We start from the raw sequence: 18,471 nt of genomic DNA on the forward strand, positions 1-18,471 counted from the left end.
GCTTACAAGGGTGTTTATACATGTGATGTGTGGTTGGTCTGGATGTTTATGACTTAATGGTTCACAGCATCTCAGAAGGGACCATTGTGGTGATCTAGTCTGATGTTCTGTATATCACAGTACAGAAAACTACTCTAAAATAAATCCTAGAGTAGATCTTTAGGAAAAAGATTCAACCTCGGTTTAAAAATTGCTAGTGATGGAGAAGCCCAAGGATTCTTGGTGAAGTGTTCCAGTGGTTAATTAGCTCTACTCTTAAAATGTATATCTTATTGCCAAACTCTTTGTCTACTTTCCACTTTCAACCATTCCATCATTTAATACCTTTTCCTGACAGCCTGGAGTCCATTATTGAAATATTTGTCTCCCATGTTGGTACCTGTAAGTCACCTCTCGTTAAAATCTAATACAATAGTGCTCCTTGAGCCTATCTCTATATGGTAGATTTTTCTAATCCTTTAATCATGTTTGTAACTCTTCTTTGAGCTCTCTGCACATTTATCAACAAACCTCTAGGGCCATGGACAGCAAAGTATTCCAGCAGAGGGCTAGAAGTCAAATAATCTCTCTATACCCGCTCAAAACTTTTTTATTTATCTGCCCCAGGACTGTATTACCCACTTTGGCTACACTGTTGCACTTGGACCACATGTTTTAGATGATCCTCACTTTTTCTTTTTCTCAGAGTCACTGGTGCTCAGGATAGAGTCCTCCGCTTTGGTAGTATGTCCTGCAGTTGTTTCTAGGCATGTGCTCTTATGGTTAGCAATATTAAAACATAGACTGATTACTCCCACCCAGCTAACCAAGAGATTCAGATTGCTCAGTATCAGTTATCGGTTCACTTCATTATTCACCATCCCATCATTTTTGTGATAACAAAATCACTCATCGCATTAGCAGTTTTCATCTATTCATTGATAAATATGATCACTAGTGTAGGAGCAACAATTAATCCCTATAGAATTCCACGAGCACCATATCTGCTCATTGATTATTTCCCCTTTTTAGCATTGCATTTTGAGATCTTTTAGTTTGCCAACTTTTAATCCATTTAGTGTGCACCATGTTTAGTTTTAGGTCACCCTAGGGCTTTTGATTTAAAAAAAAAATGTCATGCAATACCAAGTAAAATGCTTTATACAGCAACACTATTATTTTTATCAACCCAATTTATAATCTCATTAAGCAAGAGAGACATCAAGTTAGACAGGATCTGTTTTTCATAACACATGTAGATGGGCATTAATCACTCTCCTTTAATTCTTCATTAATCAAGTTCCTTAATCAGTCATATGACTATCTTGCCTGGAGGACCAATGTTGGACTGACATGCCCATCATTATCCGAGTCATCTCATTAATGCTTTTTTAAAATTTGCACAGTGGTAGCTTTCTTCCAGTCTGGGGAGGGGTGCGGGGGGACACAACAACATAAATGATGTCATGAGGTTGTCGTCCAGCTCTTTTCAAACTCTTGGTTACCTATTGATTTTAAAATGTCTGTCTTTGCCACTGTTGAATATCACTGAAAGATATTAGTGCCCCAGAAAGAATGGTATCTTCCCCAATGAAATGGCTGCAGCAACATCTGCTTTTCTATAAATACACATGCAGAAATATTTATTGAATACTTCTGATTTTCTGCATTACTACTGACAATTCTACCATTTCCATCAAGGTGCATCAGGTAGATTTTGTTGCTTTTTACTAATGACACAAATTCTGGGAGTGGGGGAGTGAGTGAATTTCTTTAACTTATACAAACCATAGTGAAGCACAATTTATATTATTATCCAGGTACATGTATCACACTATTTACTTTATGAAGTATACACAGCTACATATAGATTGGGGCTGTTAAGTGATGTGTTTTTAAAAAAAATCAAATAGAATACCCTTTATTTAAAACATTTTTGGATGTTTTCTTCATTTTCAAATATATTGCTTTCAATTACAAACAGAATACAGTGTACAGTCTCATTTTTATACCCTGTAAAAACAAAAGATAAAAGTAGTTTTTCAAAATGTAGAATTGTTAAATTAGCCACATTCAAAAATAAAACAAAAACTTATGACTTTAGAGCCTACAAGGTCACTCAGTCACTTCTTGTTCAGCTCAGACAAACAAGTGTTTTAATTTGCAGAAGATAATGCTGCCTACTTCTTATTTACAATGTCACCTGAAAGTGAGAACAAGCATTCACATAGCACTGTTGTAGCCAATACCGCAAGATATTTACATGCTGGATGTGCTGAAGTTTCATCTGTCTCTTTACGCTTCCGCCACCATTCCAGAAGACATGCAGCAACGCTGGTAACGGATGCTGTTCAACAACGACCCAAAGCAATGTAGAGGACATCTTCATTTTCATTATTTGAGTCAGAGGTCACCAGTGGAAGACTGATTTTCTTTTTTGGTGGTTTGGGTTCTGTAGTTTCTGTATCAGAGTACTGTTCTTTTCAGACTTCTGAAAGTATGGTCCAAACCTTGTCCCTCAAATTTTGGCAGGTACTTCAGAGTCTTAATCTTAGGGTCAAGAGCTGTAGTCATCTTTAGAAATCTTTTAGATACCTACTTTGCATTTTGTCCAATCTATAGTGACAGTATTTTCAAAGCAAACAAGTCATTATAGACCACTATAACATATAATTATATACGGTAGAATGGGAGTATAAGCAGGAGACATACAATTCTCCTTCAAGGAGTTCAGTCACAAATTAATTAGCCTTATTTTTAAATGAGCATGAGCAGTTTGAAAGCATGGCTTGTGGAATGGTGGCAGAAGCATGAATGCTTAGCCTACCTGGGACGTAAATACCTTACTACACCGGCTATGAAAGTTTTATGCAAACACCTGTTCTCGCTTTCAGGTGACATTGTAAATAAGACTCAGGCAGCGTTAGCTCTCATAAATGCAAATAAATGACTTCGTGATCGGCTGAACAAGAAGTAGGACTGAATGGATTTGTAGGGTCTAAAGTTTTCCATGTTTTAAGTGAAGTTATGTAACAAAAAAAAAAAAACCACCACCCTATATTTATAGCTCAGTGGTTTGAGCATTAGCCCACTAAACACAGCGTTGTGAGTTCAATCCTTGTGGAGGCCATTTAGGGATTGGGGAAAATAGATGCCAAAGATGGTGCTTGGTCGTGACAAGAGGGCAGGGGACTGGACAAGATGACCTCCTGAGGTCCCTTCCAGTTCTAGGAGGTGTGTGTGTGTGTGTATTTGTAAGTTGCATTTTCATGATAAAGAGATTGCACTGCAGTACTTGTATAAGGTGAACTGAAAAGTATTATTCCTTTTATCACTTTTCAGGTGCATATATTTGTAATAAAAATATGAAGCGAGTACTGTATTATTTGTATTCTATGTTATAATTGAAACCAATATCTTTGAAAGTGTAGAAAAACTTCCAAAATATTGAATAAAATTCCACTGGTATTTTAATACGTACACAATTAAAACTTATTTTTTAAGTCACAGTTAAGGTTGTTGAGAAGTAAACGGAGATTAAATCAACAGCCCTGACATTAATAGCTTGACATTGTAACTAAAACTATCCAGAGAGTTTGATTTTTGGCAGTGAACACTTTCCCTTAGAGCTTCTAGTCAGTCTGTTTCCCTTATCAGCAAACCACTATGTTGCAAGTTTAACTGGTTCAGTTTATTTTTCTTGCATTTAAAAAACAAAAAAACAAAAATGAAGCACAAGTGCTCTCTTTTCAGTTACAAACACCACCACGCAGCAGTCAGGCCTCTTACTGGTTTGTTATAAAGCTGGGCTTAAAATATTACCCCTCCCAGAAAGCACTCCCTCAGACTTGGATGCATCTGGTACCCTAGTACTTTAATTAATCATAGGATAAAGTCTTCTGCAGTGCATATTATTTTAATTTCAATCTTCATTCAGGTCTCCATTTATTACTGTTATAGCATACTCGACTTAGGCAATACTTCACCCAGGGTACTGACTGAACCTCAAATGATACTTAACAACAACTGCTTAACAATGGGCACTATCACAGCTTTGATGTATCTCATTCTATGTTCATACTTCTGGTCCCCTAATATGTCAGGGTAAGCCCCGCCCCCATATCCCTGAGGCAAGAGGCTCTTCCAAGCACAGATATTAACAGATAGTCAGGAATTTTTGGAGGTCATGACTAGAGAAAAATGGACCATCAGTGCATTGCAAGGAAGAGACTTTACTATATGCAAAATGATTTGTACAGCAACTGATGCGGCACATAAATCAGGCCGTTAAACACAGCACATTCCCTATACAATCCTCCCCGGTAATGCACAGGTTTTTATGAACCATCATTTTATGGCACAGCAGAATACTGAAGTGTTACAAGAGGTCAGTTGCCTGCCTTGAACAAACAGCCCACAAAAGGGTTTGCACTAGAATTGCAAAGAGCCTACATTGGAGTAGAAGATGCACTTAAACCCAGGAACATGCAGAAGAGGACAGGATTCAGATAGGTTTGGCTACTGTCAAAATGGAAGTCAGTTACTCACCATCAAGAATTGCCCACTGGCCATCTATTTCTGTGTGTTTGAGGTAGGAATCCTCAATGGTTGGGTCATAGTCTGGCACAAAAATCTTCTGGAAGAACTGTATGGTGAGAGCACTCTTTCCCACACCACCGTCCCCAACCACCACCAGTTTATACGTGGGCAGGTTTTCACTTGGAACAGCACTCGTAGCCATGTTTCCAGCGTGTCAGACCTGGAGGAGAAAGAGATGGACTCAGACTGGGTACCCAGACACTGGTTTCCAGGAGGAGTCACAGCTGGGATTCCTTCTATTAGAAGTGCATTAACCTCATTCTGAACCGGGGGTCGTGACATGCATCCTGCCTATTCCCTGTCCAGCATCCTGGAAAAGAAGAGCTGGAGGGAGCATTTTCTGTGCTCCACGGGGACTGCTATTGCAAGGGGCTGGGGAAACTACAAGGGGGATGCTTGTTCGTCTCCATTCATTGCCAAGAAACCACTCACAATCCAGGCTGTTTGGATTTCAGTGCTGTCTTGACAGGACTAAAGGACAAAAGTTCTTTCAGTGACAGGACAGGCAGAGCATAGTAATGATGTAAACTCTTTCCCATACCAGCACGTCTCGCCCTTGATCTAGAAGGACCACTGCCATGGGAGGGAAGCTGGCTGTGTTTCCATGGCCTTTTTTGGTCTTTTCCCCTTCTAGGCTACGTCTACACTAGCCCCAAACTTCGAAATGGCCATTTGCACGGCCATTTCGAAGTTTGGGGCTAGTGTAGACACGGCCCTACAGAGTCTGCCACTTTGTGCTGAATCTGGGTAGGAGCTTTGTGGTGCAGCTCAGTCTCTCCCTCTCTCTCTCTCTCTCTCTCTCTCTGCTAGGAACAGTAAAATCCTCTGCACCCGGGGCCAAACAGCTGTCAAAATTACAACTGATTCTTCAACCACTAACAACTTTTGCACTTGAACCAGTGACCATAATCCATTAGGAATCCTGGGCCATGACATAATATTTTTATATACATGAATAATTTTAGAGAATGCATCTGTTGTTGGATGGATGGATGGATGGACTCACAGACAGACTAACTCCTCAACAGGAAGAGCTAGGACCATGAAATTTGGTATGCAGCTTCCTTGTATCTTAGCTTACAGCAAAGCCATGGTTTGGGTGTTCCAGGGACATGGGATGTGCCTGGAATGGGACTGTTTTCCATAACACAGAAAGGGAGAGGGCTGATAGGAGGGATGGCTCTACTGCAGAGTGACCGCTAAGGGCAGTGAGCACAGGGAACAACTCTACTGCAGAGTAACTACAGGGATGCACCTGCACCAAGAAGAGAGTGGCCAGCTGGGACCAGGGCTTTCCACATTGCCCATCAGCCATCCAACCACCTGCCTTAAACCCCTCCCCACAACCCTTGGCCATAGCACCAGTTGGTGAGAGGAACCAGTCAGCAGCCACCCCAGAGGAGACACTACCCCTGAAAGAGCCCCATAGCCCCAATTGACCCCCAAGGGGTTCCTGGCAGGTACAGCACCATCCTTGCCACCATGGGTGCCCCGGTGAATCCCCCAGCCCTGCCAGCCTCCTTCCCTGAGACATGTACCCATAAAATTTCCCTGCCCTGATTCCTGCACTCCCCACGCCACCAGCTCCTTGCTCTGAAGGGCCTGAGCAGTGCTGGATAAGTCTAAAATACACATCAAACGTCAGAGATGGTTCTATGTTGGGCTTTGCCTGATAAATGCCAGGCAAACCCTCATAATAGGGCGGGATGGAGGATACAGCACAATCGAGTTCAAATCCTGGTTCACCTCACATATGAAAAGGCACTTAGAAATCTTGTCTTTTCTCACTATCAAGTTTAGAATAGCTTGCCCAGAAGAATCCAGGGCAGCAATCCTCACAGGACTGGAAGTTCCCTGTCCAGAAAGCTGTCACCCTATATTCAGAAGGATTTCTCAGGCCTTTTGGTGGGCTAGGGTGTCTCTGATGTGAAGGGCCTCATCATTCTATTAGCATAAGAGCCAATCTGGTGCAACATGGGTTAGGGTGTGCCACTTTTCGGCAGCAGCCTGCTACGTGCATCTCTGTATTTTGGGTGTGTTTGATTTCTTCCAGATTCTAAGAAATAAAGCAGCATTTTGTTGCAACCTTCCAGGAAGAGTACTTATGGTTTGTTGTTAACCCTGGGTGTATGCAGAAGGTAGCACAGGAGCGTTGCTACCACCATGCAAGGTGGTAGCAGGCCAGTAGGAAAACAAAACAAAAACCACAGCAGCTTCCTAGAGATCTTACACTTCTAGCACTAGCTAGAAGCTGTCTTGCTGTTCTAGCAGGGTGGTTTGCAAGTAGGCGAGAGCACGTGTTCCCTGGTGGAACAGCTGCTGCATTCCCCTGGGGTCCAGGAGACACCACTCATTAGGTGTTGTACTGCAGTGGGGTCCTGGTTTCCACAGAGTCCTCCACTGGAAGGAGAGATTCTGCGCCGCTCGTGACTCAGGCATGTGCTTTTGTGACACATTCCAGCTTTTAGTTACTTTAGGGCCAAATCCAGAGACTCGACTTAGTTTTCATTTCCCCCCCCCCCCCGGCACTTATGCACAGCTCCCACCCCCTTCCTTTGGGAGATTTAGCTGAGCGAGTTAACACTGAGCAAGGACCACAGGGACTGACGGGCATCACATATTTGATTGAAGCGAGGGGAAATGTTTTGCCTGGCACATCAGTGAGCATGAGGCAGCCCCAGAACCCTTTGCTGATGGCAGGCAAGGAAAGCAGGTGCCAATGGCAGGCATGTCAGAAAGCACTGCAGGTGCAGGGAAACGACAGAAAGCCTCTGGTTTCACTGCTTCCTATGAAATCCCGATGGTGTCTTCTACCAGAGCCAGCTTCTGTCAGGTGAATCAGAGGCACAGCAGGGAATGAAGAAACACAGGAGTTCTTGCTACCCTATCCAGTGCTCGATGCACGAGCTTCTATTCTTTTCCAATCACTCACCCTCTTCCACTCCCAGCTAAAGAGACTGTCTAATTTTCATTGCACATTCCCCTGCTCCTTGTACTGTGTTCTACCAGGCCTGCCAATGGGGAGAGGGAGAAATGAGGTGGCAAGAGAGCAGCTGCCTCAGCCATTCAAAGGGACCTCGGGCTCCTGGCCACAACCCTTCCTACTATTATGGTAGCAACAGCAGGTATAGCCCCGAAGCCCTTTAATTTGTTATTGCATTGCTGAGCTACACGCACATGCTCCAGGCAGCTCTGATGGCTGGGGGGAGGGGCACGACATGGTCCAGGTGGCGCTGAGGGCTGCCCCAGCCCCGCCCCTTCAACTCAAGACCCCGCTCCTTTCAAGAACATGGAACCACCCCCCTCACACACACGTTGCCCGGGCCCATGGAGGCTGTGAGCTCCCCTACATTTTACAATGTAGGATACAGATCTGAGAGAGACATATATCACAGCACAGCAGCAATTACATGGCTAGGGAGCACAACGACAATGCGAGCAAAAAGATTTGCTGTGCTGCAACATCTTAGTTTTCTGTTGACTTGAGATAAGATCAATGCTTTCCAGAATCCCCTTCTCGTTACTCTCCGCTGATCCCCACACTGGGGCTGGAAGGGTTGAGAAGCGGCACGTATATTTGAATGTTTCATTCCCAGTTACAGTCGGGGACAGATGCCAAGATGGGGTTTTCTTTTCAGATACCTAAACCACAGAGAAGCACTTGAACCTGTAGCACTTGCACAAACAAGGAATATACTGAGACTCCACCATTTCAGACCTAGGTCTGGTAAGGAGCTAAATTTCCTGAATTCCCATTGGAATCACACACTGGAAATCTCAACTCATACTCCTAGAACTGGATTCACTCAAATGTTCATTTATGCTTTCTTCCAAGAAACAAAACTGTGATATATGAAGGGGGAGAAATATTACAGCGTTGATGCCACAGGAATGGGACATCGAGACTACATGAACTGTAGAGTAAAAACGCAAATGATTTGATCTCACCTGAGGTGAGAGGAGTGTTGGTTTTCTAACAAGAAAAGACAAATACTTGGGATACCTGCCATTACTCCTCAACAGTCAGCCAGAGGTCATTAAATATTTTCCATCTAGAGAAACATCCATACTTTTAGAGTGGAATTGAAGAAACTCCTCCATAACAACTAGGCAGCAACATCTGAACGGGGAAAAAGGGGCAATTTTTAAGGTGCCATCAGAAAAAGTTCTGAGCATGTCACATAAAACTTAGTGACTTTATCCTCAAAACATTCCTGCATGGTCAGGCAGTGTTACCCTCCATTTTCAGATGGGAACCTGAGGTATAAAAAGATTAATTGATTTGCCTGGGCACATGCACCCAGTCTTTGTCAGAGCTAGCAAATGAAGCCTTATCTCAAGAGTCTCGGTCCAGTGCCTTAATCACAGCCCAACATACACACGAGTGACGTGCTTGGCAGACAGTTTCGAGGCAACTAAGCAGGTTAGTGTAATATGCAAAAGGTAGTCTTTGTAATGGGTCAAATTCTCTTTTCCTTTGTACCAGTGCAGCCCTATAAAAGTCAGCTAAACCCTTTCCCTGTACACGCCAAAGGGCAAAGAGCTTGAATAAAAACCCAGCCTTAACAAAGTAAATGGAAAAACTTGCAGTGACATCAACAGAACCAGGATTTTCTCTCTTTTCCAGGTGCTTCACAGCACATCTAGATATTATTCCTCTTAAACATTTCTGGAAAAAAGCTGCTCAAAAGCCAAGCAGTCACTAATCTGGTAGCAGACAGGCCACAAATGTGAAAGAACATATGCAACTGGCTGACCTCACCATAAACCACAAGCAACTTTTTGGTTGACCTAATGCTATAGTTTCAAAGGGTATTCAACACTAACCCCTTCAATGTTTTTTTTTCCCCCCCATAGAAAACCCAACCTTAACCCTCACAAAACATTTACCAAACCATCAGGATAACAATTCGCCCACAGAGTAGATTTCAGTGATAGCTCTTGTGCACCCTTGAAGTGCTAGCTGCAACTGGCAACATGGACAACCCCACAACTGGAACTGGCCAACTCTTGGAACTGTAGACTAAGCCTCAAAGGAGTCCAACCCAAGGGACTACAGCAGTAACTGCTACCACAGTCCTCAGGCACTATTTCCCAGCATGCCTACAGAGCCAGTGGTGAGCCCAAAATAGACTAGATGAGGTCAACAGGGAGGTGTCTTCACGGGGTGAGCCAGGCAAGGGTTGCTGGGACAATGGTGAGCCAGGCTGACCAGCTGCTCAGTGGCAGGGCTGGCCTGACCCAGAAAGAGAGGCTAGTTTGGGGAGCTCAGAGAGAAGCAGAAAAATTCAGGGAAGCTCTGATTAACTCAGCCTCCCAACAAAGGGAGTCTTAATGCTGCTATGGGATTCTGTACAAGTGTCATGCTGTTCCAGCCCTGCAAAGAGTGTCAAAGATAGTCAGAGCCAGCTGAGACATCTACAGGACTCTGACAAGAGCCAGCAGTGTCCCCTGTCCCACCCAGGGATGAAAATACTGTAAGGAGAAAATGTTTAGTTTACTTTGGCCAATGTTCACAGCACTTATCACCACACTCATCCCTAGTACGCCCTTTGCTAGGGAAAAGGGCCAGGAGAGAGCTGGGTTGGGAAGAATGAAGTGGGAGGTAGAAAAATTCTGAACAACAAGTTACCTTTAACCCTTCCTCTGTCCAAATCCTTTGCTCCTGCTTCCAGTAAAGTCCCTCTCTTGTTACACTGGAGTGCGATGTTTCTTTTGTGGAGGTTTGTACTGTGTACTTTATTGTTTTGTATGCCCTGGGTTTTATCCTCCTTGCCAGTTAGTATCATTATTCACTTTCCCCAAGAGAAAAACACTCCTTGTGAGAGGCAGCGTGAGGCATCCTCTTGAGTGGAGGCAGCCGGCAACACAAAAATCCCCTCAACAACCCAAGATCCCACTCATGGGAGAAGAGGAGAGATGCCACTATAAGCAGTGGGTAAGAGGGAAGCGGTCTGAACCACACGTGGGGGAAAAAAGCAGCAGAAAAATGGAACTGCAATGTTACACCTTATTTTGTTTGCAGCACATGGTAAAAGAAATCTTAAGTCATATTAATATCAACTCCATGTGAATGAAATAGACCTGAGAGGCAGATTACTTAAATCCTTCTAATGATTTTCCCCATGGTGTAAATGTAGAAACTGAATAGGAAAGGCCAGCTTCTAAACAAGCACACCTCCCATGAGTTAAAAGTCTTACATGCCCCTTGGACAGAATGTTCCTCACTGAAAATCCCTTTTATTGAACTCACAACCATAATGTCTAACAAAACTCTGTGGACCATTTCAGAGCCAATGCCTCCATGCGATCACTTAAACAAGGGCTTTGCAGATGTCACTGCTGCAGCGAAACAGGTGAACTTCTTGCTCAGCTGCAGAATGAGCTGCAGCTGTGGTGCTTAAAACTGCCCCCGACTCCCAGGCTGTCTTCCTGAGAATTAAATATTCACTCTGTACTTAACGAGGCTGAAATCTTGATCTCTTCGGATTAATTTTGTTAATGGCAATCAGCAACGTTCAAGACTATTATTATGATTTGTATGAGGTTAGTAGCTATGTCCCTCAAGAAAGGATCAGGGCTAATTGTGCTAAGCAAGTGGACAAATACCACAGAAATTGCAGTGCCTGTCTTGACGAGTTTATCATCCAAATAGGTGAAACCCTAAAAGCAGAAAGTTTGATGCCTATGGAAAGCTCACCAGGGTGTGCAGAAGGTGAGCATTATCTGATCATGTTGTTATAATCAAATATACCCCTCTCAGGCCAACTTACTCACTTGTGCATGGTAAACTGGGAAGTGAGACGGGAGACATAAGACACATGGGTTTGCGAGGAAGAAAGAATCTGCAACTGAGGTGACAGAGAAGTATGAAGCACGGACGTATGTCCCCCTTTCATGATGCTTTGAATTCATAAGAACGGCCATACTGAGTCAGAACAAAGGTCCATCTAGCTCAGTATCCTGTCTTCCAACAGTAGCCAATGCCAGATGCCCCATAGGGAATCATCAGAATAGGTAACTATCAAGAGATCCCTACTGCCATTTCCCAGCCTCTGGCAAACAGAGGTGAGGGACCCCAGCCCTGCCTACCTTCGTTAATAACGTTAATGGACCAATCCTCCATGGACTCCATTACTTTTTTTTTTTTTTGAACCCTTTTATAATCTTGGCCTTCCAACATCCTCTGGCATGGAAAACACACACACACCCCCCCCCCCTTCATTTTAAGCCTGCTGCCTGTTAATTTAATTTGATGACTATTAGGTGGTGTTAATATTATAATATGTAGACAGTCATTTATCCCAAAGGATCCAAAAGGGCTTCACAAATGAGGAGCCAGATCTTTACCTGATGTAACATACCCTACCTCCATTTCTGTCAATGGAGGAATGTTGATCTATATAGTCGCTTATGAACAGGCCACTTCAGAAATGCAGCCACTTTCAGCATGAAGAACAGAAAGAACTAGCTTACAGAGCAGTGCCATAGCATCTTTGAGATCAACATAACACAAGAATCTCAGTTTAAATCTCAGATATTTGTACAAAGGAAATTCAATTTATCTACCTGGGGGCGATGGGTAGATGAAATGTTGAAATGTCCCTTGAAGCTAAGTGCAGGTCTACACTACAGATCTATACAGGTAAAACTGCATTGCTTATCTGTGTTGAACCCCTGAACTACTTTGTTATACCGACTACTACCCATTTGTGTGGGCAGTGCTAGGACAATGGGAGAACTTATCCCATCAACATCTCTTCTGCCTCTTGGCAGGAGATGGTAAGTTCTCCCATTGGTGTACAGGTTGAACCTCTGCTGTCTAGCACCCTTGGGACACGACTGGTGCCAAATGAGAGAATTTGCTGGACCACGGGAGGTCAACGTTGTGTAGCACATTACCAAACACTGCCACTGCTGACGGGGCTCTTACAAGACTTTTGGGGTAAATTACAGTTAAATAACTGCACAGAACACTGACAGCCAGGACTGGTGGCTGGAAACAAACTTTATGGGACCATGGGAATCTCGGCCACACCCATGTTAAGTGGTCGCTCAGCTAACTAAAATCATGCTGATTACAGATGTGGTTGGACAAGAGAGAGTTCCAGCCTGTAGTAGCATCTTTACTAAAACTGCGGTGCTTTTTGCTGTACATGAAAAACAGCCTTAAGCACAGGAAAACAAAAAAAAAAAAAAATGTATGCACACTGGGGGGCGTGGGGGGAAAGGAAGGTGAGAGACAATCAAATAGGCTCACACTCTGACAGCTTGTCACTAAACCCCAAAGGGACAATGCTACAAGACAGATATATACTCTACAAAGCCTATGATTACTGTGAAACTTGCCTGAGGAACCAGTGGCTCAGATCCTCAGCTGGTTTAAATGTATAAATAGTGACTAGAATGGTGAAAGCAAAAGTGAGTTTGAAGGCAATGGGTACCATCTGGAAAAGCAAAGTGATTAGCGTAGGAATAAAGCTAAGCGTCTTGAAAATATGTATGCAGCAGCATGTTGTTCAGACGTGAAACATGGGTGATAATGAAAGAGTCAAAAAATAGAAGGATATTGGCATTTGAGAGGAGTTGTTATAGAAAGATCCTGATAAAGAGGATGGATGCACAAAGTTACCAGTGAGGAATTATATAGGAAGATACAGCCAAAAGAGAACCTACTGCATAAGGTTATACAACAGAAGTTACAGCTATTCAGGCATACCTGCAGAATGAACGAACGGAAAAATCAAGACCCTGATATTCAGCATAATGGACAGTTTGAACAGGAGAGGCAAACCCCATGGAGAATGGGTAGATGATATAGTAGATTGGCGCAGAGCCAGTCTACAGAAACTAAACCACTCCACACTGGACAGGGAAAGACGGAAGGAAATAGTGAGGGAGGCATCGGACACCAAGGGCCGCTGAGCCCATGGTTGTTAATGATGATGCTGCCGCCCTTGGATTCAACAGAGCTCGTGCCTCTTTCAATAAACTGACAATTCAGCCCAGATACATGATGTGTAAATGTCAACACCACTTGTATACCTGAGCTCTGATTCTGGTCTCACAGGGGGTGGAATCATATCCAAGTCCCTCACCTTATTGTAAAAGATACTGCAATTACAGATCCAGATTTCTTGATGAAAAGCCTTGCGTGACAATGAATTTACAGTATCCATGGCAACATGGTCTGTTGGAATTGCTCAATCCAGTTATGAAACCTTGAGAAAACTGCAGCTGGTCTCCATGGTGTCCAGCCAGCTCACTCACTTCCTTCAGATTTTCGCTGAAAATACGCCCACTGTAGGGAAGTCATTGCTTGAGTAGTGCAGTGGCAGCAGGGTGCTTGAGTTGGGTTTATTTACAGCTGCAAATTAGATGTAAATCTTCATTTTTTTAATAGGAATTGAGATTGTACATAAATTCCTTGGCTCTAGGCAGCTCAGTTGACTGGTTTTGATTGGTAGATAGCTGCTGTCACATGCTCCTAGCGCACAAACAATTTCCATGGAGACACTCCCAGCTCCACGTTGGACCGGTCTCAGTGCCAGCTCCTTCAGCCATCATGACAACTAACTCTCTCTGCCTGCAGCTCATGTGTACCTGTTCCCTAACTCAATCCCTCCTCAGAGCCCTGACTGGCAGGCATTGTAGCTTGTTCCAATTAACTGCTGGTGTCAAAAACTGGGTTTCTTTAGTACTTTCGGTCTGCGGCTCAATAAATGCTTTGGGCCACATACCCTAACAAGTAGTAGCAGACAGATATATACCAAAAGGTGGGACTTTTTATATTAACTGCTTGAAAGTGAGGTGTTGGAGGTGACTACTGGTGCAGGCAGCTGATACCAAAACTCTTTTTGAGGCAGAGCTGCTACAGGCCTTCACCAGAGGCTGCGTCTACACTACGAGATAACTGCCTTAAATTCGAATCTCGATATTAAAACGTCACTGTCTTCACTGTAAAGACCATTAGCTTGATTGAGGGTGCACGAATACTGACATAATAATATCGTCAGAACCGAGCGGGTGTACTATCAAGTTCAAATTTCAAATAAAGGACAGCGTGGAAGCGCCATGTCTTCAGATCATATTTATTAGCCTCCAGAAGTGTCCTGTATGCATCCTACAAAGCTACACACCTACGGCTGCTTCTTTCTCTGCTGCTCTCCTTCCAGGTGCGCAGGAAGAAGGCAACAGGAAACCCGCAAATTTTATATTATATTTGAATTCGAATTCATCAGCACCCAGGCATGCAAATATAAAGGGCTCCCACAATGAAAGAATGCGTTTACCCATCAAATCGCACTGCATTGGTAGCCATTGCACTGCATTGATAGAAATTGTATCATTAGCCATCTCCAGCAATCATGAGCACTCAGGGTAGTCATCTGTCTAGTAGTTCTCAGGCTCGCAAGAGAGCTCCAGCATGGACCCATCAGGAGATTCTAGATCTTCTTGCAGTTTGAGGAGACGAATCAGTGGTGAGGAGACTTCAGGTGGCCAAGAGAAATGCAGTAATCTATAATCACCTGTTGCACAAGATGACCACCAGAGGTTACGCCTGGGACTCTGCACAATGCCAGGTGAAGCTGAAAGATCTTTGGCAGGTTTATCAGAGTCCTGGAAACCAGCCAGCAGTCAGGATCGTCTCCACAGACCTGCTGCTATTATGAACAGCTGCACGTGCTTATTGGGGGCAACCCTACCATGGAGCCTGATATTAATTGTGACACTTGTGGAGGTCCTGGTCTGGAGTCCGGGGTGATCCAAGAGAAGCTGGGGGCCCAGGAGGAAGAGGCCAATGGAGAGGAAAAAGGGGGCAATGAACAGCGGCCTGAGGAAGTTCTTCCTGACAGTCCAGATCTCTTCATTCTAGAGCTGGAACAGGCCCCCTCTATACCAGTCCCCAAGCTACCAGGACCAAGGTGTTCTGGTGAGTAATTTTTTCTGAATGCTAGAAGTGGGTTGCGAGCAGGTATGGGTGTAGGGTACAGGTTTTCTATGGATCTGTGCCCCTCAGAACAACATGTTAATATTTCTGGGGATGGAGCGCTTCTTTTTGGCAATCTCCCAGAAGGCCTCATCCAGGCACTCTTGTATTTTCTGCACAAGGTTTTTGGGCATGCCTGACTTATTGCAGCTTCCACAGTAGCACACCTTGCCACTCCAGGCAACCAACAAGCAATCTGTTGTCATGGAGCCACACAGCATTTGGGCAAATTTTCCAGGCTTGTGGACACACAGGATGAGCAGCTATTCTTTGTTGATATCTCTTAATTTTAGGAGAGTGATGTCTTCTTTGACAATTTAAAGAAGCATGGGAATTTGGATTGGATTTTCTTCATCACGCTTCCTGCCCTTTTAGATTTCCCTGGAGTGCATTGCCGCACTACATGGCTAGCAGGCACTTTGTTTCCTCTTCCCCTCCTCCCGTGACAGTTGCAGGCTCTCTGGGCTTTCTTCCCTCCCATTTCCCTTTCCCCCGCAGGGTTTTTTTTAATTTTATTTTACAGGGATCCCTCCCCACCTAGCCACACATGCAGCTGGAATTGAACCCTTCCTCCTCACCATGTGGCTGCCAGGCTCCAAGGACCCTGTTACCACAAACTGGCATGTGTGGCATAGGTGGGTTTGCCCTCCTTTGCATAGCCTTTTTTCACTGATGAGGGCTGCTCCACTTACCACTGAGAAACATCTTTTCCCCCACCCAGAAGATGGCAGGGAAACCCTCCCCCCCGGCATTTCCTTTTACTTTACAGGGATTTCCTGCCCCCCAAACCAGCCATCCATGTGGCTAGAATGGAACCTTTCCCCACCATCCCCTCTTGCCATGCAACTGCCAGGCTCTGTATGCCTTGCTCATTGTGGAGGATTGCTCAAGAACCATCTGAAAAAATTTTTCCCCTGGCCCAGGACACTGGACAGCTTCCTCTGCTTTGCAGTCCTCCCCCTTCCGCAAGAAGTGGACAATAGCTTACCATGTCCACAACAAAATGTTCTGGATAAATAATGTATTGTGCAATGCATGCTTTGAATCCCATCCTTAATAAGTCTTAAAACAGCCCTGCACAATGAAATGGTCCCTAATAGGACACCCTTAACAATGCTTCTTTTCCCTGCTGCTTAAAACTTCTCCTTCTCCCAAAATAAACCTACACTTTTGAGCTTGGTGTGATTTTTTGGCAAGCACGAGTGGTGGGGTATACAAATCATTGTGGGGAACTGGGGGGGTGGGTAGACAGGGCTGAAAGCACAGGTGTCCACCGCTACATCAAGGTCCACAGAGGACTTGTGACAGATGGAATGGGGCAGGGTGTATAGGGCTGAAAACACGTGCGATTTTTTTTTAAACCCTTCCTCCACATCCATTCTACCTCCTACAACTTATCCCCCTTCCACCAAGTAAAAGCATTCTTCAGTAGGACACTGTCTGGTGTATTGGTTCACATTTGGTGGGGAGCAGACATCAATCAGTTTGCAGGGTGGGCTTGGTTGGTATTACGACAGAGAAATACATCATTACCATGTGCGGGACAGATCATTCATGAAGCTGTGTTTTAAAGTGTCCCTTATTGCTGCTGTCTCTGCATGGTTATTGGCAATTGGCTGTGTAGATGGCTGCAAGTAAGTCCTGTTTGTGGCCTCAGCCTTGGAATTCTAGGCAGATGGGAAATTCTCCTGCCTGGATTCACAAATGTTATGCAAAATAACACACTCTAATCGTGGTGGGAACAGTTTGAGAAAGGTCCAGATGGGTCAGTAAGCATCTGAACCTCGCTTTTAAATGGCCAAAGGCACATACCACCAGCATTCTGTACTTGCTGAGTCTGTGACTGAAGCTTCCCTTGTTGCAGTTCAGGGCTCCCGTGTAGAGCTTCATAAGGCAAGGGAGCAGGGGGTCAACAGGGCTGCCCACTATTACAGTAGGCATATCTACATTGCCAAACTGGATCTTCCTGTTTGGGGAAAAGAATTCCATATAGAAGCTTTCTGTACAGACCAGAATTTCTGAAGATGCAGGTGTCATGAACCCTCCCCGACCATCCCACGTTGTCAGTGAAATGACATTTGTGATCTACCAATCCATGAAAAACCATGGAGATGTATATCTTGTAGTTTATGTACTGAGGGACCAGGTGGTCTGGGCCATGATGGGGACGTACATGCCATCCTTTGCCCCATCACATTTAGGAAATCCCATGGCAGCAAAGCCATCCACTATGGCCTGTACATCTCCCAGGGTCATGGTCTTCCTGATGAGATACCGACAAATTGCATGGGCCACCTGCATCACCACAGACCCCACTGTAGATCTGTCCACCCCAAAGTGATTTGCCACTGACCAGTTACTATTGAGTGTTGCAAAACTTCCACAGACCAATAGCCACTCATTACTGAGCTGTTAAAGCCACTCAAGTTCTTGTGTCGCTGCCCTTCAGGGTGGGAGGCCAGCAAATCAAGGCTTCATAAAAATGGACTTGCACATGTGAAAGTACTGCACCCACTGCTGGTCATCCCAGGACTCAAACGATGAGGTCCCACCAGCGTGTGTTGGTCTCAAGTCCAAAACTGCCACTACACTTTCAATGGATTCAGGGCAGCCAGCATTTGTGAGTTCTTGGACCGCAGTTGAAAGATTTCCTCTTCAAAATCATCATCACCATCATCATCCTGAATCATCTTCGTGCTTTGTAACAGAAAGCAAAATTGTGCAACAGTCTGGGAAGTTGTCATAGTGGTGTGTGCAATGACAAAGCATTTGGGGATCCATGCTTATGCTAGCACTGTGCTGGAGAAAATGCCACAGCAAATAGCACAAATCTCCAGTTTGTTTTCATGCACCTACTGGGTGCTCTGAATTCTGGGATTCTGACATGAAACATCCACAAGCAA

General features: G+C 44.4%; 1 protein-coding gene across 3 annotated transcripts in view; it reads right to left on the minus strand.

Moving 5' to 3' along the window:
• Positions 1-18,471, minus strand: part of MRAS (muscle RAS oncogene homolog) — a 61,122-nt gene that overhangs the window by 23,494 nt on the left and 19,157 nt on the right. For 2 of the 3 annotated variants that reach the window (XM_075001732.1, XM_075001731.1), the window contains exon 2: positions 4,528-4,738. The exons of the other annotated variant lie outside the window; for it this stretch is intronic. In XM_075001732.1, coding sequence (XP_074857833.1) covers positions 4,528-4,720 — 193 coding nt within the window. In that variant the 5' untranslated portion in view covers positions 4,721-4,738. The remainder of the gene's footprint in view (positions 1-4,527; positions 4,739-18,471) is intronic. 3 annotated transcript variants of the gene reach the window in all.

This window comes from Carettochelys insculpta, chromosome 8, assembly GCF_033958435.1.
Source record: "Carettochelys insculpta isolate YL-2023 chromosome 8, ASM3395843v1, whole genome shotgun sequence".
Classification (NCBI taxonomy): domain Eukaryota; kingdom Metazoa; phylum Chordata; order Testudines; family Carettochelyidae; genus Carettochelys; species Carettochelys insculpta.